This window comes from Hoplias malabaricus, chromosome 13 (assembly GCF_029633855.1).
Source record: "Hoplias malabaricus isolate fHopMal1 chromosome 13, fHopMal1.hap1, whole genome shotgun sequence".
NCBI classification, from domain to species: domain Eukaryota; kingdom Metazoa; phylum Chordata; class Actinopteri; order Characiformes; family Erythrinidae; genus Hoplias; species Hoplias malabaricus.
Window position 1 is genome coordinate 29513418 of NC_089812.1, and position 20392 is coordinate 29533809.

A 20392-nucleotide genomic window follows, 5' to 3' on the forward strand; every position below is an offset into this window, starting at 1 on the left:
GTCAAAATATAATTAGAGATGTCTTAATTTAGAATTGAGTCTAGTTATATTAGATATCTGTAATGTAAATCTAGTCGCATGATTTAATGTTAAAACGGTCAGCCATAAACCTACAGCAAGGCGCATTGTCGAAGACGTGATTTGACTTGATTTGATAATGAGTAATATAGCTTAATCATAATCCTATTAATAATATAATATTCTTTGTATATAAAACCTACGTTTTGTTGCGATCACTAGTGTGTGAACACTTTGGAGTGACTTAAATCTGTGATTAATTATTTAAATTTTGTTTCTTATCATAATCCTACAATAAATGACCTGCATGTACTGCCCACAGCCTTGTAGCTTTTTAATTTTTTGTTGTTTATATTTGTGTAATTTTGTATGTAAAACACCTTGTAACTCACTCACTGGCTTGTTCACTCACTCAGGTTTTACAAAATGATCAACAAGGAGCACCCTGCAGTGCTTTGGACCGAAGACATTCTTTCCATTTTTATAATATATTATTAATAATAATAATAAGTATAAATGTTATCTTGCTAATGAAGTTGCATATTAATGATTATTTTCAGTAAATTAAATTAACATTAGGGTGACACGGTGGTACAAGTGCTCCAGGGTCCTTGGCTTATGGGTTTGAGCCCTGCTCTGGGTGACTGACTGTGAGGAGTGTGGTGTGTTCTCCCCGTGTCCGTGTGGGTTTCCAACAAAATACATTATATTTCTAAAATCTGTTTCCGCAAATGTAATTTTGATTAGCTTATTCAGGTAAATGTGTGTGCACTACTGTGAGGCAGAATGTAAGATGTATTTGGAAATTATAGTATTTATTTTCACATGAAATATAAAGCATTTCATTTACATGTAATGTTCAGAATATACTACTGTTTTCCATTTGTAACAAAATATTTCACAGGAAATATTTTAAAAAATCAGTATTCATTCTGGTCTGAGTTTCAAAGCATTCTCAACCGAATCAGCAACAAATAATCGAGGAATCATGTTATAGGACATAACTCAGAAGACAATCATCACCATCCAACAGAGACTTTTATTAATTCATAAATCTTAGCAAATAAATAATGCTTTCATGACAGTATATTATGCTGGTTAATAAACAATATGAACAATTGAGTAATACTTCAATGCAACAGAGTCATCCACAGTGAGACTCTGGATATGGCACAGTCAAAGAGACAAAAACTCACTGCATAATATTAACAACGAACCATGATTCAGTTGAAAAATAACATTATAAAAAGCATCTCAGTTTTGATACTGCATCACAGCAAGCAGCTGAATCTTTTTTTCTTCACAGTACATATATATTTTTTGTCAACAAAGTGCAACAACATCAACTCTGATAAACAATGACAGTAAGTATAATTGTTCATGAATCCTAAGCTGAAGCAGTAAAATATACAATCATTGCGTGCCCTAAGCGTGAAGACATTCCACCCCTTTTTAATCCATATTCATTCAACATTAAGCAGAAAGAGATTCTTAAGAAACAGCAAAGAACTTTATGAAACGCTGGCATTATCTGTATTTATTACATCATCAATGTAAGAAAGACCATGAAACCTGTGAAATATGAAATGACGTCACATTATGGGATGTTATATTTTGGCACTGAATCAGATCTTTTTACATAAGCTTGAAATTCAATCAAAATATTTACATTCAATATATTTTGTGTGTTTGTGTGTATGCCTGTGTGTTCATATGTTCTGTGTGTTTGTGTTTGTGTTTGTGTCTCTGTGTGCTCCTGCCCTTTGTAAAATTCACTTCCCATGTGATCAAAATTTGATTCTCTCTCTCGTTCTCTCACACGCTTTCTCACTCTCTATCTCTCTCTCTCTCTCTTTGCTCTCTTGTTCTCAGTGTCATCCTCTTTGCAGTTCTGTCTCTCCTTTGATCTTTTTAAAATCCCTAAGGCACCAAACCAAATGTTAGAAAGCATATCTGATAGTGAGAAACCATAAGCTCATGGATAACACTTGCTCTTCGATTCTCTCTTTTCTCTTCACAAACACACACACTCACACACGCACACAGAGGGATACAAACACACCACACAGACACATACACACTGTTAACTGCATCAGCAAAGAGCAAGAGAGAGAATGAAAACAGAGTGAAAAAGGAATCAAACAAATACATGTTAGAGGAATAAAAGTGTCCTGTGGAGAGAGAATTAATACCATTCCTTCATTTTTCATCCTTCTTTCCTTCCTTTACTTGGGATTCATCACATGGCCACAGCTTCAGATGGACACCTCATACTCCCTCGTGTCCTGTAGTAAAAATAAATAATTTCCATGATGAGACAAAACAATACATCCAAATTATAAGTTCTTATAGGAAGGCAAAGATGGACCTTACATCACAAATGTGATCTTCCAGTGGCTTGATTCTTAGATATCTTGATTAATATTGAACCTCTTATAGACATCTAAAGTGGCATGTCATACTATTGTCATACCAAATATTTATATATATTACATTATATCTGAAAAATTAATGTTCCAGTATCAACATGCCTTGTCTTGTATGCATTTAATTTTGAATGTGACTGGATGCTCAATATTACAAAATCAGTAAGCAAGTTAATACTCCTCTGCATGTACCAGACGTCAAAAAATTGTGGCTAGTAGAGTCCCAGTAAACTCAGATACAAGGCAAATGTGATACACAAGGATCATCCAGAGGCCAACAGTCAATTGCAAAATGTAGAAATATTCTTATAAGTTTATTGGTTAGTGTGTGCAAATAATAAAGTTCACTGACTAATCTTATCTTCAAATCAAACCGGTGCTGCTGTGTTCATAAATTCCAGTTGGTTTTATCACAGGAGGCCTTGCTCACTTATTGTTTTTTTTATTCGTCCATTCAATCATTATCTGTAATCACTTCATCCTGTTCTATGTCATGGTGTGTTATGAGCCTGTACCTCACAGGGCATCACACACTCATGCAGTCACTTACACATTCATTTGGACAACTCCACACAGCCAATCAACCTGCTAACGTGTTTTTAGATTTTGAGAACCAGAGGACCTGGAGGAAACCCATGCAGACACAAGGAAAACACACCAAATTCCTGATAGGTAGCTACAAAAGGGAGGGTTTGAATCTACAACCCCAGAACCATGTGCCACTGTGCAAAGCTATGAGTAAAAAAATCATATTTGCAAAATTCAGTATACACTGCATGTTTTTAGAATTAGCTTCCTTACTGGTGTAACAGCTGGACCCTGTAGCCCACAAGTGCAGCCATGTGCAGTTTAATCTAGCCATTATCAAGGGCCTCAAATGGCCAATTAATGACTACAGAGTTACTTTATTCTTGACAATGTTGGTAGAAAACAGCTGCCAAACCTGCAGTGCTAAACCGACTTTTTATAAATAAATGTATAATATAATATTCGATAAAACACATTTATGGTCAGAAATTGATCAATATTTCAGCCAGAGTTTAACATGCATAAATAACCAACATCCATACCTTAATTCAAAATAGAATGAGCTCAATATTCAAACTCTCACTGAATAAACAAGTGTAAAGGTACTTTTGGCGATATAGTGCATAGTAAAAGTTTGTCTTACCCCTGCTTCATACAGAGGGTTGTTGAAATCAGACTCCACTGTGATAGGACTGTAGGAATGAGTGTGTGAGAGAGACTTCCAAAACAATGGCTTCCAGTGCAACCTACACACACTGAGTGAGAGAGAAAAAAACACAAAATAAAAAGGAAGATTAACCTTAAGACGTTATACTAAGAAGCTTAAATCCCTCTGTTTTGAACTTCAAAAGAAGTCTTACTTGGTGTAGTACATGTAGATTCCTCCAATCAAAAGGATGACTAGAATGATTGGCAGAATAATGGCCAAAGCAATGTTCTCACTCAGCATCTGATGGGAGGCCTCTAATGACTGGGAGACTAAACAGGAAAAACAAGAGTAGCATTAAATATGTGAATGTGAAAACCATTCAGTTTATTACTTGTGGTAGTTATATTGTGGTATATATTACCTTCTAATTTGTGGTCTTCCAAAAGCTCCTCATATGCCACTGTAGAGAATGTAGAAATGTAACATTTAACACTTTATTTCCTAGAACATAACTTCTATTTATGTGGGCATTAGCTTAAACCACTTATGCTATAGTTCTCAAACTGTGGTACGCCTACCACTGGTCGTATGTGAAGCAGCGAATGGTGGTACGCCAGATGATCTTGAAAATTATACTTATTAAATACCTAATAATTCAAGTTTTTATTAATAATGTATGTGTAAAATATTCATGTGTAAACTGTTTAATATTTCAGTTTACATATTTATGCTTTAATAACGTTTGTTCAGCTATTATAGTTTAAATATTATGTAAATAAATAAATATTTAATTGATAAATATAAAATTGACATCTCTTATTGTTTTTATTTCTTTTAAATTACTTAATACCATTTCCCAAGCATGTTGTACACTCCCATAAATGACGTTTTGACTATTTTATGACATAACAATAGTACATTTAGTCAGATAAATATCTTTTCTTCTGTTTTTGCCTCATACCTTTGCAGAAAGGTGGTGGGCTGTTCCACTGGGATGGGTGTCCTGGAACACAGTTGATGATCACCTCTCCAATGAGCTCATAGCCTTCATAACAGAAAAAGCGCAGCGTCTCCCCTGCCTGGTAACTGTGTTTATACAGAGTCTGGTAACCATTGTCTGGCACACCAGGATTAGGACATGGATCATACTTCACTGTATATGAGAGAGAGAGCGAGAGAGACAGGACCAATGGTAAGAAGAAATAAAGAAAATGAGAAAAGAGAGAAAAAGAACCCTGCATAAATATACCATTGTATTGTGTATGTACATGTTCATATTTATAACAATATTAGTAATAATATTCCTAATAATAAACTTTATTCAAAATAGGTATTTGATTTTCTAAGTGAAAAATACGTCAAGAAATATTGTACAAGGAGCAAATATGGCATTATAAACATCAGCATCCCGAAAATATACCCATGTCTCCTACATATAAAACATAAACATCAAGGGCATGTTTGTTAGAAGTGAGGTAAAGGATGTATTGACTAGAGCCTGTGACACTGTAGCCTGCTGCTACACCAGATATGCTACGTATAAATGTATAAACACAGTCATTAAATTAACTGGCCCAACAATTCAGTTACAGACAACCATTCTTCCTCACGCATCACTGGAGGATTTATCTACTGCATCTCATGCAAAAGATGTGATCAGTTATACATTGGAAAGATATGGAAGCAAATCTGTCTCATCAGACTTTGAAATATTACCACCTTTGAATTTGTAGCACTGAATTTTTTTGCACTGAAATTATGCATCTGAATTTTGTTGCTTTTGAATTGAAGTCTTCAAATTTACACCTCTGAATATTTTGCTTTGCAAATATGCATCTGAATATAATTGCTCTTGAATTGAACGCGGATATTATCTCTTTATTTTCAAAGTGTCTCAAACATCTAAAAGGCTCACTGAAGACACAATATAACAGACTATTGATATCCTGAAGATTAAGACATTTACTGTGGAAATCTTTTGTAATGGCCATGTGAACATAGCATGTGATATGACAGAATGTGGAAACATGAACTGTGGGGATACAGTCATGTGAAAACATATTTTTAAACATATCAACATTTGACTTTCATTTGAACAGCACTGAGAGATGGAGCTTATACAAATAAAACTGAAGAAATTACGTATAAGCATAGGTTGTACAATGTAATTGTCTTTGGCAAAGAGGATTTGGTAAATTTTTCATGGATGTAACCCACATACTCAGCTCTACTGCTCCTCCCACAAATGCATGCTCCTTACAAATGTGGCACCATTGAAAAGGGAAATTCCATCCATCCATCCATTATCTGTAACCGCTTATCCAATTTAGGGTCGCGGGGGGTCCAGAGCCTACCTGGAATCATTGGGCGCAAGGCGGGAATACACCCTGGAGGGGACGCCAGTCCTTCACAGGGCAACACAGACACACACACACATTCACTCACACACTCACACCTACGGACACTTTCGAGTCGCCAATCCACCTGCAACGTGTGTTTTTGGACTGTGGGAGGAAACCGGAGCACCCGGAGGAAACCCACGCGGACACGGGGAGAACACACCAACTCCTCACAGACAGTCACCCGGAGCGGGAATCGAACCCACAACCTCCAGGCCCCTGGAGCTGTGTGACTGCGACACTACCTGCTGCGCCACCGTGCCGCCCAAAAGGGAAATTAACAGGCTTAATTATAAAAATTATAATTAACGTTATAAGATTTATTGCCAAGAAGCATTGTTACAACCAATCTACCAAACACATTTCTATATAAATATTTGTAATATTAGAAATAAGCGGACATTGTGAATATACACACACCAACATTCAGTGTTTAAACAAACACAACTTTATGAATTAAACTCTGCACATTTGTACTACACCTTCTGTGAAATCAATTTCAGATTCTTGATAATCTGACAATTAAAAAATAAAAATGCCATAGGACATATACCCCACAGTTCATGTTTCCATATTCATAATGTCACTTGCTATATTCACAGGGCCATGACAAAAGTTCCACAGTACAATTTCTTCATATTCAGGATATCAATAGTCTGTTATATTGTGTCTTCAATGAGCCTTTCAGATTTTTTGAGACACTTTGAAAATAAAGAGATAATGCCCAATGAATTTAGCCAAATGCACCATTTCCCCACACACTCTATCATGTCCAATGCTATGTTTATAGGGCAATTATATCAAAATTCCACAGTAAAATTTCTTCATCTTCAGGACATCAATAGTCTGTTATATTGTGTCTTTAGTGAGGTTTTCAGATTTTTGAGACACTTTGAAAATAAAGAGATAATATCCGCGGAAAAAAGCTAAACGTGTAGTTTTTCCACGGTATGGAAGTTGTGTTCGTATTTCGCCATCTAGCGGCGACAGAATGCAACTACTGCAGCATTTAAGGTGAAAAAGAAAATCCAAATGAATCGATTGCTCATCCTTGGTGTCCCGGATGTGTATCTGAATTTTTTGTAACTCTTATTTTGGCATCTGAATTTCGAAATATATTGTTTGAATTTTTTAAGCTTGAATTTTTTAAATCTGAATTTATTAACCTTGAATAATAACAGTGAAAACGTGTTCCTGAAAATTCACAAGTTCAATTCAAGAACAATTATATTCACATGCATAATTGCGAAGCAAAATATTCAGAGGTGTAAATCTGAAGACTTAAATTCAAAAGCAAAAAAATTCAGATGCATAATTTCAGTACAAAAAAAAAAATAATTCAAAGGTGGTAATATTTCAAAGTCTGATGAGACAGATTTAGCTTCCACAGAGAGACAAAAAGAAGACTTGGTGACCAGGTCCTCTGACACTTAAACCATCAGAACTAAGGATGTGTCATTTCCTGTGGAAAGGCATTAATTGCTAATGAATACTCTATTAATGACATTTCTGTTTCTTTGCTTATTCAAGTGTTGGTCTGACAGTGATTAAGTGCAGAAACTGGAGGAGAAACAACTACTCTAGATCATCTGAAGCCTTCTAGGAATGAATATTATGATTTAAACTTTAAACTACAAAATTGAATATAAACTATTTCTAATTCACTTTGGTAGCACAACTGATGCAGGCCATCTGTCTGAAAGATCCCGTTTCTTCAGAAACTGTGTACTACTCCATAATTTTACTACCTCTGTATCAACATTACACAATACAATACACAAACACACACATTCACACATATCTTCCACTCACAGACACATTTAGGACTGCGGTCACTCCACTTGGGTGTGCCGGTGTCTCTGCTGTGGCAGGAGATTTGGCTGGGCCCCTCCAGCTGGTAACCTTGATTACAGGTGAAGCGCACCACTGTCCCAACGGCAAAGCCCAGCTCCGGGTGCACTGATCGAGCCCCATTCACCACCTCCCCAGGGTCAGGACACTGCTGGACTGCAGGAGGGTCAAGGCCAGAAAGAAAAAAAAGGTCATACTGTATAGAAACGGTTTCAGAAGTGCAGATCATCTGGCAAAACAGACGTATTCAGAGCTGGACAAGTCTCTATGGCTTTTATTCCCTCCTGCAGTATTTTGTCTACCTGTATAAATGTGTCTGGGTCTCCTGGCTGTCCTTACTTTCACATTAAACACTTAAAGGTTCGTCAGAGAGAGGCAGCTGTAGTGTTCTGTCCCATACGATATGAAACACTCAGACAGTTATGCTCTTTCATTTCATCTTTCTTCCTTTTTAAGTTTTAAAATAATTCATTTTGTCCTTGAACACTTTACCTCCAATTTAAAAAAAGATCTTTAAAGGTTTTCTTTAAGTATAAACTCTACTAGGAGTCACAGAAACAATGTACCACAGATTTTGTGACTATTTCCTTTCTGTGTTTTTAAACGATACTGCTATTCAGTAGGAAAAATTCAAAGCATAATTTTATTGACGGCTTCACTGTAGAACTGCAGTAAACAATCTGTCTCAAACTTCAAAGCTTAATATGTCTATTTCAATAAACCTTCCTTGCAGAAATGAACCTTTATTCAATATTTATGGCCCCAATATTTATGTCTAGCTCAAATAGTCCATGCAAATTATTGTTATATTTTCACCTTTGTAGTAAAACAACCTTGAGTGGGAGAAATGTGATATAACTATGTTTATATTGATATTATTACTATCACTATTAATATTATATTAGTACGATTATAATTAATAATATTACTGCCAGTGCAAGAAATTTTAACATGTCTATTTCTATATTACCATCTTAGACTTGTACCATGACTGAATAAAACAACACTGGAAAGTAATCATGAAGGTTATTTTGGCTCACTTTTCACACAAGTAGGCGGGCTGTTGCTCCAAGACAGGTCCCACTGGCATGTAATGATGTCAGAGCCCAAAATGTCATAGCCAGGTTGACACTGATAGGTCAGCACACTACCCCTCACAAGAGACGGGTGGGAGGAACTACTCCAACCAGATTCAATTGGTGGGAGGGTTGGACATGTGTCATTAGGCTCCACCTCTGTAGAACATAACATTATATAATGAAAATGTCATATGAGCACAACATAATATGAAGCAAATTATGGCACATAATAACAACAGTAGTCATATGCAGTCTATCACTGATATTAGGGAATAACTAGCAAAGGACTATGTATTTTGTAAGTCATGTAATTGGCCATAATGTTTTTGTATAGCACTAACAGTTTACTTGAGCATTTTAAGACTGTTGGTGTGGAAGCATCTCTTCTTTTATTTTTGACAGAGTTTACCTCGATAATGAATGAGGAAACCTTGGCTGAAGGTGAAGCTGGAATCATCAGGGTCACTCTGAAACTGAATAGTGACCTCTGAGCCACCGGACACAACCCGGAACCTCTCCCTTGATCCAAGGTACTGTCCAATCACATGAGACATCAGGTCATGCCCATCAAATATTGTCAGAATATCATTATGACGGATGTTCAGACTTTGGAAGAAAGAGAAGACAAAAATGTAAACAATGATTAGATGGTATAATTGCCTCTATTTCATCATAAAATTAATATTTTTATGAATTGTTTTGTGTTTCAGTTGCTTTAACTCTTGTGATTCATTATACAATGTTTATCAGTAAGTTATTCACAAATATCCACATGCTTTCATAAGAGAAATCTTACCAACCCTATATACGTAAATAAATCATGAAAATGTGTTTGTTTATTATATATATATATATATATATATATATATATATATATATAAATAATTAGATTGCCAGGTCATTACAGACCACAACACAACCTACATTAACACACACACACAAATTGCAGGCATGCTCACATCTGCACGTCCAGCTCGATGCGCTTATCCTCACTGACATGGATTTGCCACACACAGTCCTGACCCTTAGAGTAGCTCTGTGGCCAATCAGGAGACAGCACTGTTCCAGCCGCATCAGTCAGTTCACCTCCACATAGAGCTAATTACCATGTGAAGAGTGAAGAAGTTCAGAAGTAGTTAAGGTGCTACAAACATCAACAAGAATTTAAATTTTTCAAAAGGGATATAGGCCTATTATTGCTACAAGTAATTGCCAGAATGTCCTACAAGACATTTAATAATGGATATAATCCTATATTTTTGATGTTGCTTTACTCAAGCAATATTCTGGAGCATTCTGTTATTTTTTACACCCCAATTACCCAAAAATATTTATTTAACTTTATTTATTTATTTAACAGTTATTGTTTGTACATATACAAATTACATGGAATGAAAAAATAAGTGTATTCTCTGTATGCTCACGTTTATGCTCCACAGAGGACAGCCATCATTAAAATAATTTTAGTACAGAATCTCTGATACATCCATGTTACTAGGTGTCAGTTTCACAACATGAAGAATAATCCCGGGATATAGTGTTTAATTGCTTTTTTAACACTATTTTTAACACTAGATTTTCCTAATTAAATGATAACATTGACTGACCTCTGCACGCAGGCTCGCTCTCGTTCCAGTGGGGATCACCAGGCTCAACACATTCAATGACCCCTGAGCCCTGCTCCATGACGAAGCCAGGAGAGCAGGAGAAGGTCACAGCAGTACCGATAGGGAAGGTCATGTCACTGCTGCTGAAGTTTCCGTGAGGAACATAGGGTTCGTAACAGTGCTCTCCATCAAAAGCTGAACAGAGAGAGTACAACCTGATTTAGTTCCAGCTGGATTGCATCTGTATTGTCACATTATTTTAGCCTTAGTCAAGATTATCTTTCATTAATGTATGCTAACTATGGCAACCGGCATCGCATTTAGCACAATGACATGGTATATTAAACTGACAAAGAAAAAAACAATAAGGTAAAATAAGTTAACATCATGCCCTTTGTTTGCTTCTATTCTTAGTCTTTCTACCTAGAAACAATTTAAATTATTATAATTATGATAAAAAGGATTATGATGGTTATCATAGTAATACCTGACACATCTTTATGTATACATTTATCTTTCCATAGTTAAAATCAGCCACATTATTATTATGCTAAACCTGAACAAACGCGCAAATAGTTAATGCCTTGAAAACACAGCTTTTCTGAACTATGTGTTTCTTTCCCTTACCCTCATAACGAAGTGCCAGCAGCAGAGGGATGGAAGAGGAATCTGCTGTCAGCTCCAGATAAAGTGATGACCCTTCACTTACGATACCACGCTCTGGAACATCATCCAGATCAGAGTCAAAGAGGGTGGGAGAGAGAGAGTTATTCCCTCCACGGACAATCAACCTGAGAGAGAGAGAGACAGAGAGAGAGAGAGACAGGCAGGTTCAATATAGGAATGTCATTCATTCATTCATTCGTTGTCTGAAACGGCTTATATAGGAATAGAAATGTGTTATTCCATTATATTCTCGGATAAACCTTCATCATTTTTATCTGGACCAGAACTATTTATTGACTCTGTTTCCCTCTGTTTCCCCTCTGTTGACTCGGTTATTGCTGTTTCCCTTCATCCCCTGAGCCATTAGAAAGCAACTATGAGGATTAAATGCATCTGTTTACGTTCATATTTAGGAGCTGTCGCTGATTTAAGATAAAACCTCAATAGGATTTCACTGGCAAGTAGTGTTTTCAAATTAAGTCAAGGAACAAAAAGGTAGAAATGTTAGAAATGTTTTATGTTTTCTTAAGACAGCAAGAATGTGGGATTTACTTGTCATCATCTTCATCCAGAGCCACTCTCTCAAAGTGGAGGTGAAGCCTGTGGCCCTCTTTGGCTTCCAGTAGCCAATGGCAGCTCAAGTTGCTACCGCTGCTGAGGTTGCTGGTGGAGGGGACGGTAGGAGAGAGGATACGGCCCACAGTTGCATTTCGGATCCATCCCCCACAGGACACGGCTTTAAACAACACACAAACGCACACAGAAACACGTGCAAGCATATGTTTATTACTACACATACTTCTATTAAACAATAAAATACTGTACTTTTCTGTCCACTACAAGTGATAACAACTTTGTATTCATGCAGTGCATTTGTTTTCTTCTTGGTATGCACACTGGTAGTCAATAATTAGTCTTCCTCACCAATAGAGTTTATATTTAAGGGCAGCTGATATGTGAGCTAATAGGGCTGAGCCCTTCCTGTCTCCCAATGAAAAACTAGCATCAAAATATTTTATGCTTTCAGTGCCTTCAAAGGGTTGCTCACTCACTGATTGCTCACTCAGCCAATCTATGATTCTTGTCAAATGCACACCCCCCTAGATTCATTCTGGTTTTGGAATGTTTTTTAAGTCGCTGGCATGAAGGCAGCTCTCCTGTTTTCCTAGCCTCTTGTTGGTCTGCCTATAACGTGTGAGCTGTTGTTTGTTAATTAGCCCATCCATATACCCACCAGGCATCATTCTTATTAAATATTCATAATAAAAATTCATAACCAACCAATGAAGAGAATATCTGTAGACCAATGCTTCTCACATTACACTGTAATATATTAATACAGACACACATTATTTACCCATATGTAAGTTAACCCAACTCTATATATTTTTTTAAAGTGCATGGCCTCCCCATTCTCCTCGTTACTGTTGTTATTTGCTTACTAAGAATGAATCTGGGAAACAGTTCTCATGCTTTTCTGCTGTGTCAGCCTGACTGCTTGGCCATGAAGGTTGTTGTTGTGTAAACTGCTGTTTTTGTGCTTTATGCTTTTTCAGGGGTCAAGATGCCAGTTGTTTTCCTGCTGAAAGATCACTGCAGAGGTGATAAAATTTGGCTAAACCTAGGTTTATCTAACTTCTAAATCAAAGGAAAATGTCATTTCACCCCGCCTATGCTGAATGATGATGCTTAGCGATCTTCCATTTATCTATTACAATCAGGTTTTGTTTTGTTATGCTCAATAAACCAGCCATAGATGTATTGATAGCTAGTGAATACACATTTATATACCTAATTCATTGGTTTTACATATAATTTGCATAACATTGTAATAACTCTGACTGGAGAAAAGGAGAGAAAAAAGCCTTAGTGGAAATAATAGTCCACCTGACTCATATCATAATATATGAAGTCAATTTTTACAATTGTACACTTTACATTTGGAGCCAAGGTGTTTTATCATTTACATTATATCAGGGCCCTTAAACTATCCATAATAAAACAGTGTGTCAGGGACTCGCGGAGGGCGGACTGACGGAGACGGACCTGAGAGAGAGCACATGGCCGGGAAAACAGACATGAAAGGACGAGGGCGTGACACAGTGCACTAAAAGCATTTTTTAAAAGTGCCATACAGATTTGGCTGAATATAAAATCTTAAAATGGGGCTGGATATCAATAATATACCAAAAACATGCTTCTATCCCAACTATTTGGAAATATGCTTCTGATATTTAATTCAATATTTGCATCTTAATCTGCTTTTTGAGCTTTTTAATGAAATATAGCATTTGTTTGATTTGCACATGATTGCATTGTGTTTATATTTACATTTTGCATAGTGTCCCAACTTTTTTTTTAATGAGGTTGTATGTATTAGTTGGTGCAGAAGTAAATATTTAATTTCTTGTATAATGCTATACATAGAGAGTAGGGATTTAGTCGAGATTCAGGCTTAGTGTTGCCATACATGAGATAACTAAATGTGATTCTAATTACAACATTTGGATTTAGTGGTGTGTATCTAAAAAACAATATTTCTTCATAACAACTCTTCATACAGAAGTAATGTTAACAATCAAAGATAATTTCACAATAATAGAGACAATATATAATCCAAGGTATTATTTCATCGAGCCACTGAAATTCAGCAAATTTGCAATAATACTTTTAATTCAATATCCCAGCTGATATATATGTACATGGTCAGAATTACTATTCAGATTTGTTGTACTCTGTGCCGTGAAAATAAAGATATCTTTGGCCGTTAACATTACTATTGGATGAATGGGATAAGGCAGTCAAACATGCCAAAACAAGTCCAAACCAAACAATGTAGTTAGGAATGCTTTAATAAAGGAACAGATTGCAATATGGTAAAATCCATGAAAGGGTTCTCACCCACACACTGAGGCTCAGGCATGCTCCAGCGAGGTCGGGTGGAGTTCAGGCAGGTGGCAACTTCATGACCTCTCACCTGAAAGCCAGGATCACAGTGGAAGTGAGCCTGACCACCAGGGTGTATGTCTGTCACAGTCACTCCACCTCCCTCCGGAGAGAGAGGGAATGAACAGGAGAGGAGGAACGCTATGGAGAAAAAAAACAAAAACAACCAGGCAACAGTCATCCTAGAGATTTAAGTGAATAAATATAATATTTAATTACAAACAGGCTACTCCAAAAGAAGAACCTTGGTAGTGAAGGCTGAAAACACCATGATTGGTCTGCCTCAGGCTCCGGTAATGAATCTGCACCTGATTGGTTGAGCTGCGGATCACCTGACCTTCACTCATCATGGATTCATTGGCTATTAGTTCAGGCCCTGGTTCCCCCAGTCCCAGGATGGTGAGAGACTCCTCCTTGGACAAGTTTATCTTCTTCACCTGAGAGTAAGCATGTTACCATGACAACAGTGCAGATGACATTTGCCAGGATCTTATCAAGGTTTACAAATCAAACAGCATTTTACTGATGCCATGGCTGCAAAAGGCTTCAGGATTTCCCTCATTTTTTTCACATTGCCTCTCTATTCATTCATTCATTGTCTGTAACCGCTTAACCAGTTCAGGGTCTGAGCCTACTCGTAAACATTGGGCGCAAGGCAGGAACATACCCTGGAGGGGGCGCCAGTCCTTCACCGGGCGACACACACCTATGGACACTTTATTAAGTATTTTGGACTGGGGGAGTAAAACGGGGCACCCAGAGGAAACCCATGCAGACACAGGAAGAACACACCAACTACTCACAGACAGTCACACAGAGCAGGTCTTGAACCCACAACCACCAGGTCCCTAAAGCTTTGCGATTGTGACACTAACTGCTGCACCACTGTGCCGCCCTTGCCTCTTTATGTCCATTTAAAATAAATCTGTATTAGATTATGAACTATCTCATTTGAGGTACATGTAAAATATGAGGCATGTTATTTTTAGGTAAAGAGCATGCTGGTGCATGTTTGATTTTTTAGCCAAATACTCATTCAAGCCAACAAAGAGTCGTTTTGTACCTGTATTTCCACTCCATATCCAGGATACACGGTGATGCTGTAGGTGCATTCCAGGGGAGAATAAGGGCTTGAGGATGATTGGGGGTCTGGTGACTCCACTATCCCCTCCATCCCTGACAAAGTAGCATTGCACTGCACTGAAAAGTGACAGTGAAAAAAAGACAGAAAAGACAAAAGAGAAAAAGAAAGATAGACAGATATTCCGGCAGTAATATTTGGTTTATCTTTTGCATTTCATATCTGACAGACTTGAAGGCTTGAAGCTGTGTGCTTCTAAAAGCTTTGAAGTTGTTTTATGAGGTATTGCTGCTGCCAAGATCCAGTACGTGTTCAGGGGCAATCTCAAGGGTACTGTACCGCATTTAAATGGATTTCATATCAGGCTCTCTTTCTTAGGCACTGATGATATACACTTATTTAGCTTTTGCTCTGCTGCTGTTTACCAAATGGCCACGATGAGTCAATATGCAAAGCTTTAGTAGGTTTGAATGCAGTGTACAGTAGTTATTCAAAGAAGATTAGGAAATGCAGTTATTCTTGTTCACTGTGCTTCCTGTTGCCAATTCCCAGTGTTTCTTCCAAAATGCAGAGCTTCTAGGGTCTGATTTAAGGGTTTTTATTTGACGCTGATTCAGTGAAATCAGCATAAATAATTCCTGCCAGTTCTGTAAGAGCACACATATTTTCTTATGATCGAACAAGTATTAATGCCAAGTTTAATGGAAAGAAACACTATTTTTATTTAATTTATATTAATTTATTTATTATTTTCAATTATATGTTTAAAATACCTGGTGTGTGGACTGTTGTTATAGTTGTTGTTGTGATCAGTGTGGTCGTGGTCTCCTCTTCAGCTGGTGATGATGTCACAGCACTCCTCCCTCCTGATTGTAAAGCTTGGGGAGCAGCAGATGAGGTCACAGCAGTGGTGAGTACACCTGATGACATTACACTGGAGGCAGGGTCAACTGATGGGACGGCTTGGGTCGGGTTTGTGGTTGTGCCTGTGAGGCAGATTTAACTACAGTTATTAACTCTTATTAATGTTTTATCCTGTTCAGGGTTGAAGTGGGTCCTACCTGGAATCTCTGGGCACGAGGCGGGAGCACACCCAGTAGGGGGCACCGGTCCAGCACAGGGCGACACACACTCACACATTCACACCTATGGACACTTTTAAATAGTCAATCCACCAATACTAATGTGTGTTTTTGAATTGTGGGAGGAAACTGGAGCACCCGGAGGAAACCCATGCAGACATGGAGAAAACACACCAAACTCCTTACAGACAGTCACCCGGAGTGGGACTCAAACCCACAACCCTAGAGCCCTGGAGCCAGGTGACAACACTACCTGTTACACCACTGTGATGCCCCAAAATAATTATTGCAACAAAATAATTCAAGACACTTAATAATGCCATATGAAAAGAATATGCATGATCCTGCAAAAAGCATCTCTTCATTTAACAACCCACAATATCCATAGTCAAAGCTATTAAGTGTCATAATGGCTAAATCATAAAGATAAAACATACATAACAATCATAGGAGAAAATGACTGATTGCTTCTTTAAAGCAATATTTTACAGTAGTTGGAAACTAAGTTTGGGAAACAGAGCAGTGAAGTCAGAGTCCTTGTCCTTTAATGAGCTCACCTATGTTGTCAGAGGATTGGCCAAGATACTCCTTACTCATCAACGCTGCATGAATCAACTCACCAAGTGGGCGGGGGTCAGATGTCATGGTGGGAGGAGCTTCATGGTCAGGGGTCACAAAAGCTGCACCTAACAATGTGAGAGATTCATTATTTTATTGATGGAAACCACATGATTGGTCAAACAAAGGTTTGTAATCTATGATCAAGAGGTACATTACATTTAATGCACTTGAGCATATGTAAAAACTCAGAGAAACGCACATATAGATTATAAATATTCGCACCTCTAGTCAGGTGCAGGAGTGTGACACACAGCGTCACAGTAAGAAGTGTGGACGCCATGGTGGAGTGTGAGAGAAATCTGTGAAAAGACAAAAAGGAGAAAAGAAGGTCATTAAAGCAGCTAAAATCAGGATCAGCAAGCACCTGTATTTATATAAAAGCTATCTTTGTTTCATGTAGAAATCATTGCAAATGAGCTGCTGTGCGTCAGATCTGATTTATCATTATTATTAATTGTGTAAATAAATGTTAATATTATATAAATATATGATGAGATCTATATTTTATTATTATGCATAATATATTTAAATTCATAAAGAGCCTTCAACAATTACCTTAAATTACTCTGTTATCTTTACAGTATGGCAAAAGTCACCAAAAATGCAGTAGTATCTTAGCTACAAACAAGCTGCCACAATCTGAAGAAGCAGACCAGCCTGATAAATGTTTGCTTCTCAGGGTCTTGAGAATGTGATATATTACACAGATGCCCTGGAGGGCCACAGTTCTACACAGATGCGTGCGGCCAGTTGACCTCCTGAAGGCCTTGGTCATTAACTGATGAGAAATTAATCCACTGGGGTTAAATGACACAGACTGCTAAATTTTGCAGGGCTGTGGCCTTCCAGCAGTGGAACCACAAACCAATATATTACTAAATCTGGTCTAGAAGTAGTGCTAAAGACCGATAACATGGACTTTGTCAAGCCAGTGCAATATCCACTGTCATTTGCTTCCTACAGGAATTATATTTACATTCATGCCATTTCACAGACAGTCTTCTTCAGAGTAGTATATGATTTTAATTTTATTACAGAGTTGTTGCTAAAACTCTTACTGGAACTGTGTGATGAAATTTCCCAGGCAGGGAATCAAACCACAATCAGCTATGTGGAAGTCACAATGTGTAATAGTCAAGATTCAATATACGCAACATCTAGAAGCTAGGTAGCTTAATTACAATCACAACGGAATGATTATTCCTCACACCTTTGATGCTACCTCTAATTCCAACTCATGAACACATCACACGAAACTAGAGCAGACAACAGTGTTCAATGTCCCTACTTTTGAGGGAAGGCTGTATATTGACACTTAAAATCCTTAAACACTTACTGCTTCATAACGCAAAAAAAAAAAATACTCAAGGAAACCAGAGAGATTTTCTCTGGTAGGGAATTCATATGTGCCGATGCCATTGCTTAGCCAAACAACAATATCTTCAATCATGTTCTTTATATTTTACAGATTATTTGTACTCTAACCAGCTAATAGTGTGAACAGTGACTTTGGCCATTCTAGCATACTAGTAAAGCCGTTATAAATCTCTTAGTTATACATACAAATAGCAAGCTAAACTTGAAGGTCCAGTGTATTTGAGTTGCTAGTCAATTGTAACGCAAGAAGCGGCCTGAAACCGTCCAATCACAGCGCAGGGGGCGGGGCTTGCCAGAAAGCGGGTGTTTTTCGTTTTTTTTTTTTTTGGTCAAACGCGCCTATGTTCTATGATGGCTTAATGACGTCACCTGCTCTCTTCTCGGGGCTCGTGTGTTGGGGCTGTATGGACCACCTGGAGAAAATCTGTTTTAGCACAACAGCACAGCGCAGGGAAAACCTGTTCAGCAGGGTAAAATGAACCAATAAATAAATAAATAAATAAAAACCAAGAGCAGTAGCAATACAGTGTTTAGAGTGTCCTGATGCACACACACACACACACACACAGAGCTGTTACTGACACTGCGGGCAGAAGCCTCAGATCTCTCTTCGTTCACAGAGCCCCCCCCCCCCCCCCCCCTCCAACCCCCCTCCCCTGCCCTCCCCTTCCTAAATCTCAATCTCGTCTGCACCGGCTGTGATTAAAAAATAACAATGATTTAAAAAACATTAAAAATCATTGATCATTACATTTAAAATATAAAGAAATCCTCGCCCCATAGCAGGCGCACCGTGGCTTACACAATGTGCTTGTGGCTTATCGTCTAAAATAGCGACAGACTCTGGAGGCCTGTGTGGAGATTTTTTTCTCTGTTATTCTCTCCATATTCTCTGTTGACACCTAAGGCCTAGGTTTCGTTGTGTACGCGTTGCTATGGAAGGTGAGGCTGTAATATAGCGCGGGCCGTCATAACGCTTAAATTCATGGCCAGTGTCTACAGAGCTCAGCGAGAAAAAAAAAACGCACCTCCAAACAAACGCTCTTTTCCTCTCCTCGCTTCTCTCAGGCCTCCAGCTGCTCCTCTTCCCCAGCACAAATACCACAGCAGTCCCCCGCTCGAGAGCAGACAACACGAGCCGAGCTGGACACGAGCGTCAACAGCACGCGGAGGAAAAAGAACGCATTCTCCCGGGCAGATATATAAATAAATATATGATCTCTCCTCGGCGTCCTCTCTCTAGCACTGACAGTGGGTTGGTTCAGATGTGAAGCTCTCAGAGGCCCCGGGCTGGCGATGAGGTGACTGGAACAGCCATTATATGACAGCTCCGACCCGTGTGCTTTGACGCGTTGATGCCTGTGTGTGTGTGTGTGTGTGTGTGTGTGTGTGTGTGTGTGTTTATGGAACCTGTGTGTGTGTGTGTGTGTTAGAACTAATAGACGATCCCAAAAAAGAGTCGATTCTCACCAACATTCGGGAAAAGAGACAGTCGACTCAAAATCTTTGGAGTCGATTCCCACTGTGAATCTCTAAATGCACAAGCACGGATCAGCCAAACAATTTCTTTTTTTCTGTCTACACTATGTGACCTTGTCAGCACCACTTACAGTTATGCACGTTGTATTTATACATTTACAGACTGTAGTTCATCTGCGCTTCACATATTTTAGCTTCCTTTCACCCTGTTCTTCAGTGAACAGGGCCCATAAAACCATGAGCAGGTACTTTGGTGGTGGATCATTCTCAGTGCTGCAGTGATACTGACGTGGTGGAGGTGTGTTAGTGTGGGGAGGAAACCAAAGCACCTGGAGGAAACCTACACGGACACAGGGAGAACACACCAAACTCCTCACAGATAATCACCCGGGCTGGGGCTCGAACCCACAATCCCAGGACACTGGTGACAGCAACACTACCTGCTGCACCACCATAACCCCCCACCCAAATAACATCCAAATAACAGACATTTCTTATATGTCTGTCTTATCACGTGAACAGATAATAAGCATGAAATGCAAAGTATTATAAGGAGAGGGCTAAAGCCAATGTAAGTTTTTAA

At 38.2% G+C, this 20392-nt stretch overlaps 1 protein-coding gene across 2 annotated transcripts; it reads right to left on the reverse strand.

Annotated features, from left to right (window-relative positions):
• Positions 1-995: 995 nt before the first annotated feature.
• On the reverse strand, positions 996-19686 carry sez6l2 (seizure related 6 homolog (mouse)-like 2). 2 transcript variants are annotated; one of them, XM_066641837.1, is made up of 19 exons: positions 19359-19686; positions 17176-17252; positions 16890-17018; positions 16024-16236; positions 15233-15369; positions 14414-14606; positions 14125-14310; positions 11776-11959; positions 11185-11348; positions 10558-10752; positions 9910-10048; positions 9360-9556; positions 8912-9106; positions 7833-8027; positions 4583-4774; positions 4043-4081; positions 3833-3950; positions 3616-3727; positions 996-2303 (listed from the first exon to the last, which is right to left on the reverse strand). In XM_066641837.1, exons 2-19 carry the CDS (start codon positions 17231-17233, stop codon positions 2274-2276), a joined length of 2676 nt encoding a protein of 891 aa, XP_066497934.1. In that variant the 5' UTR covers positions 17234-17252; positions 19359-19686; the 3' UTR covers positions 996-2273. The 2 variants fall into 2 exon arrangements, with proteins under 2 accessions (XP_066497934.1, XP_066497935.1); XM_066641838.1 differs by having other exon boundaries at positions 1001-2303; positions 16953-17018.
• Positions 19687-20392: the final 706 nt, after the last annotated feature.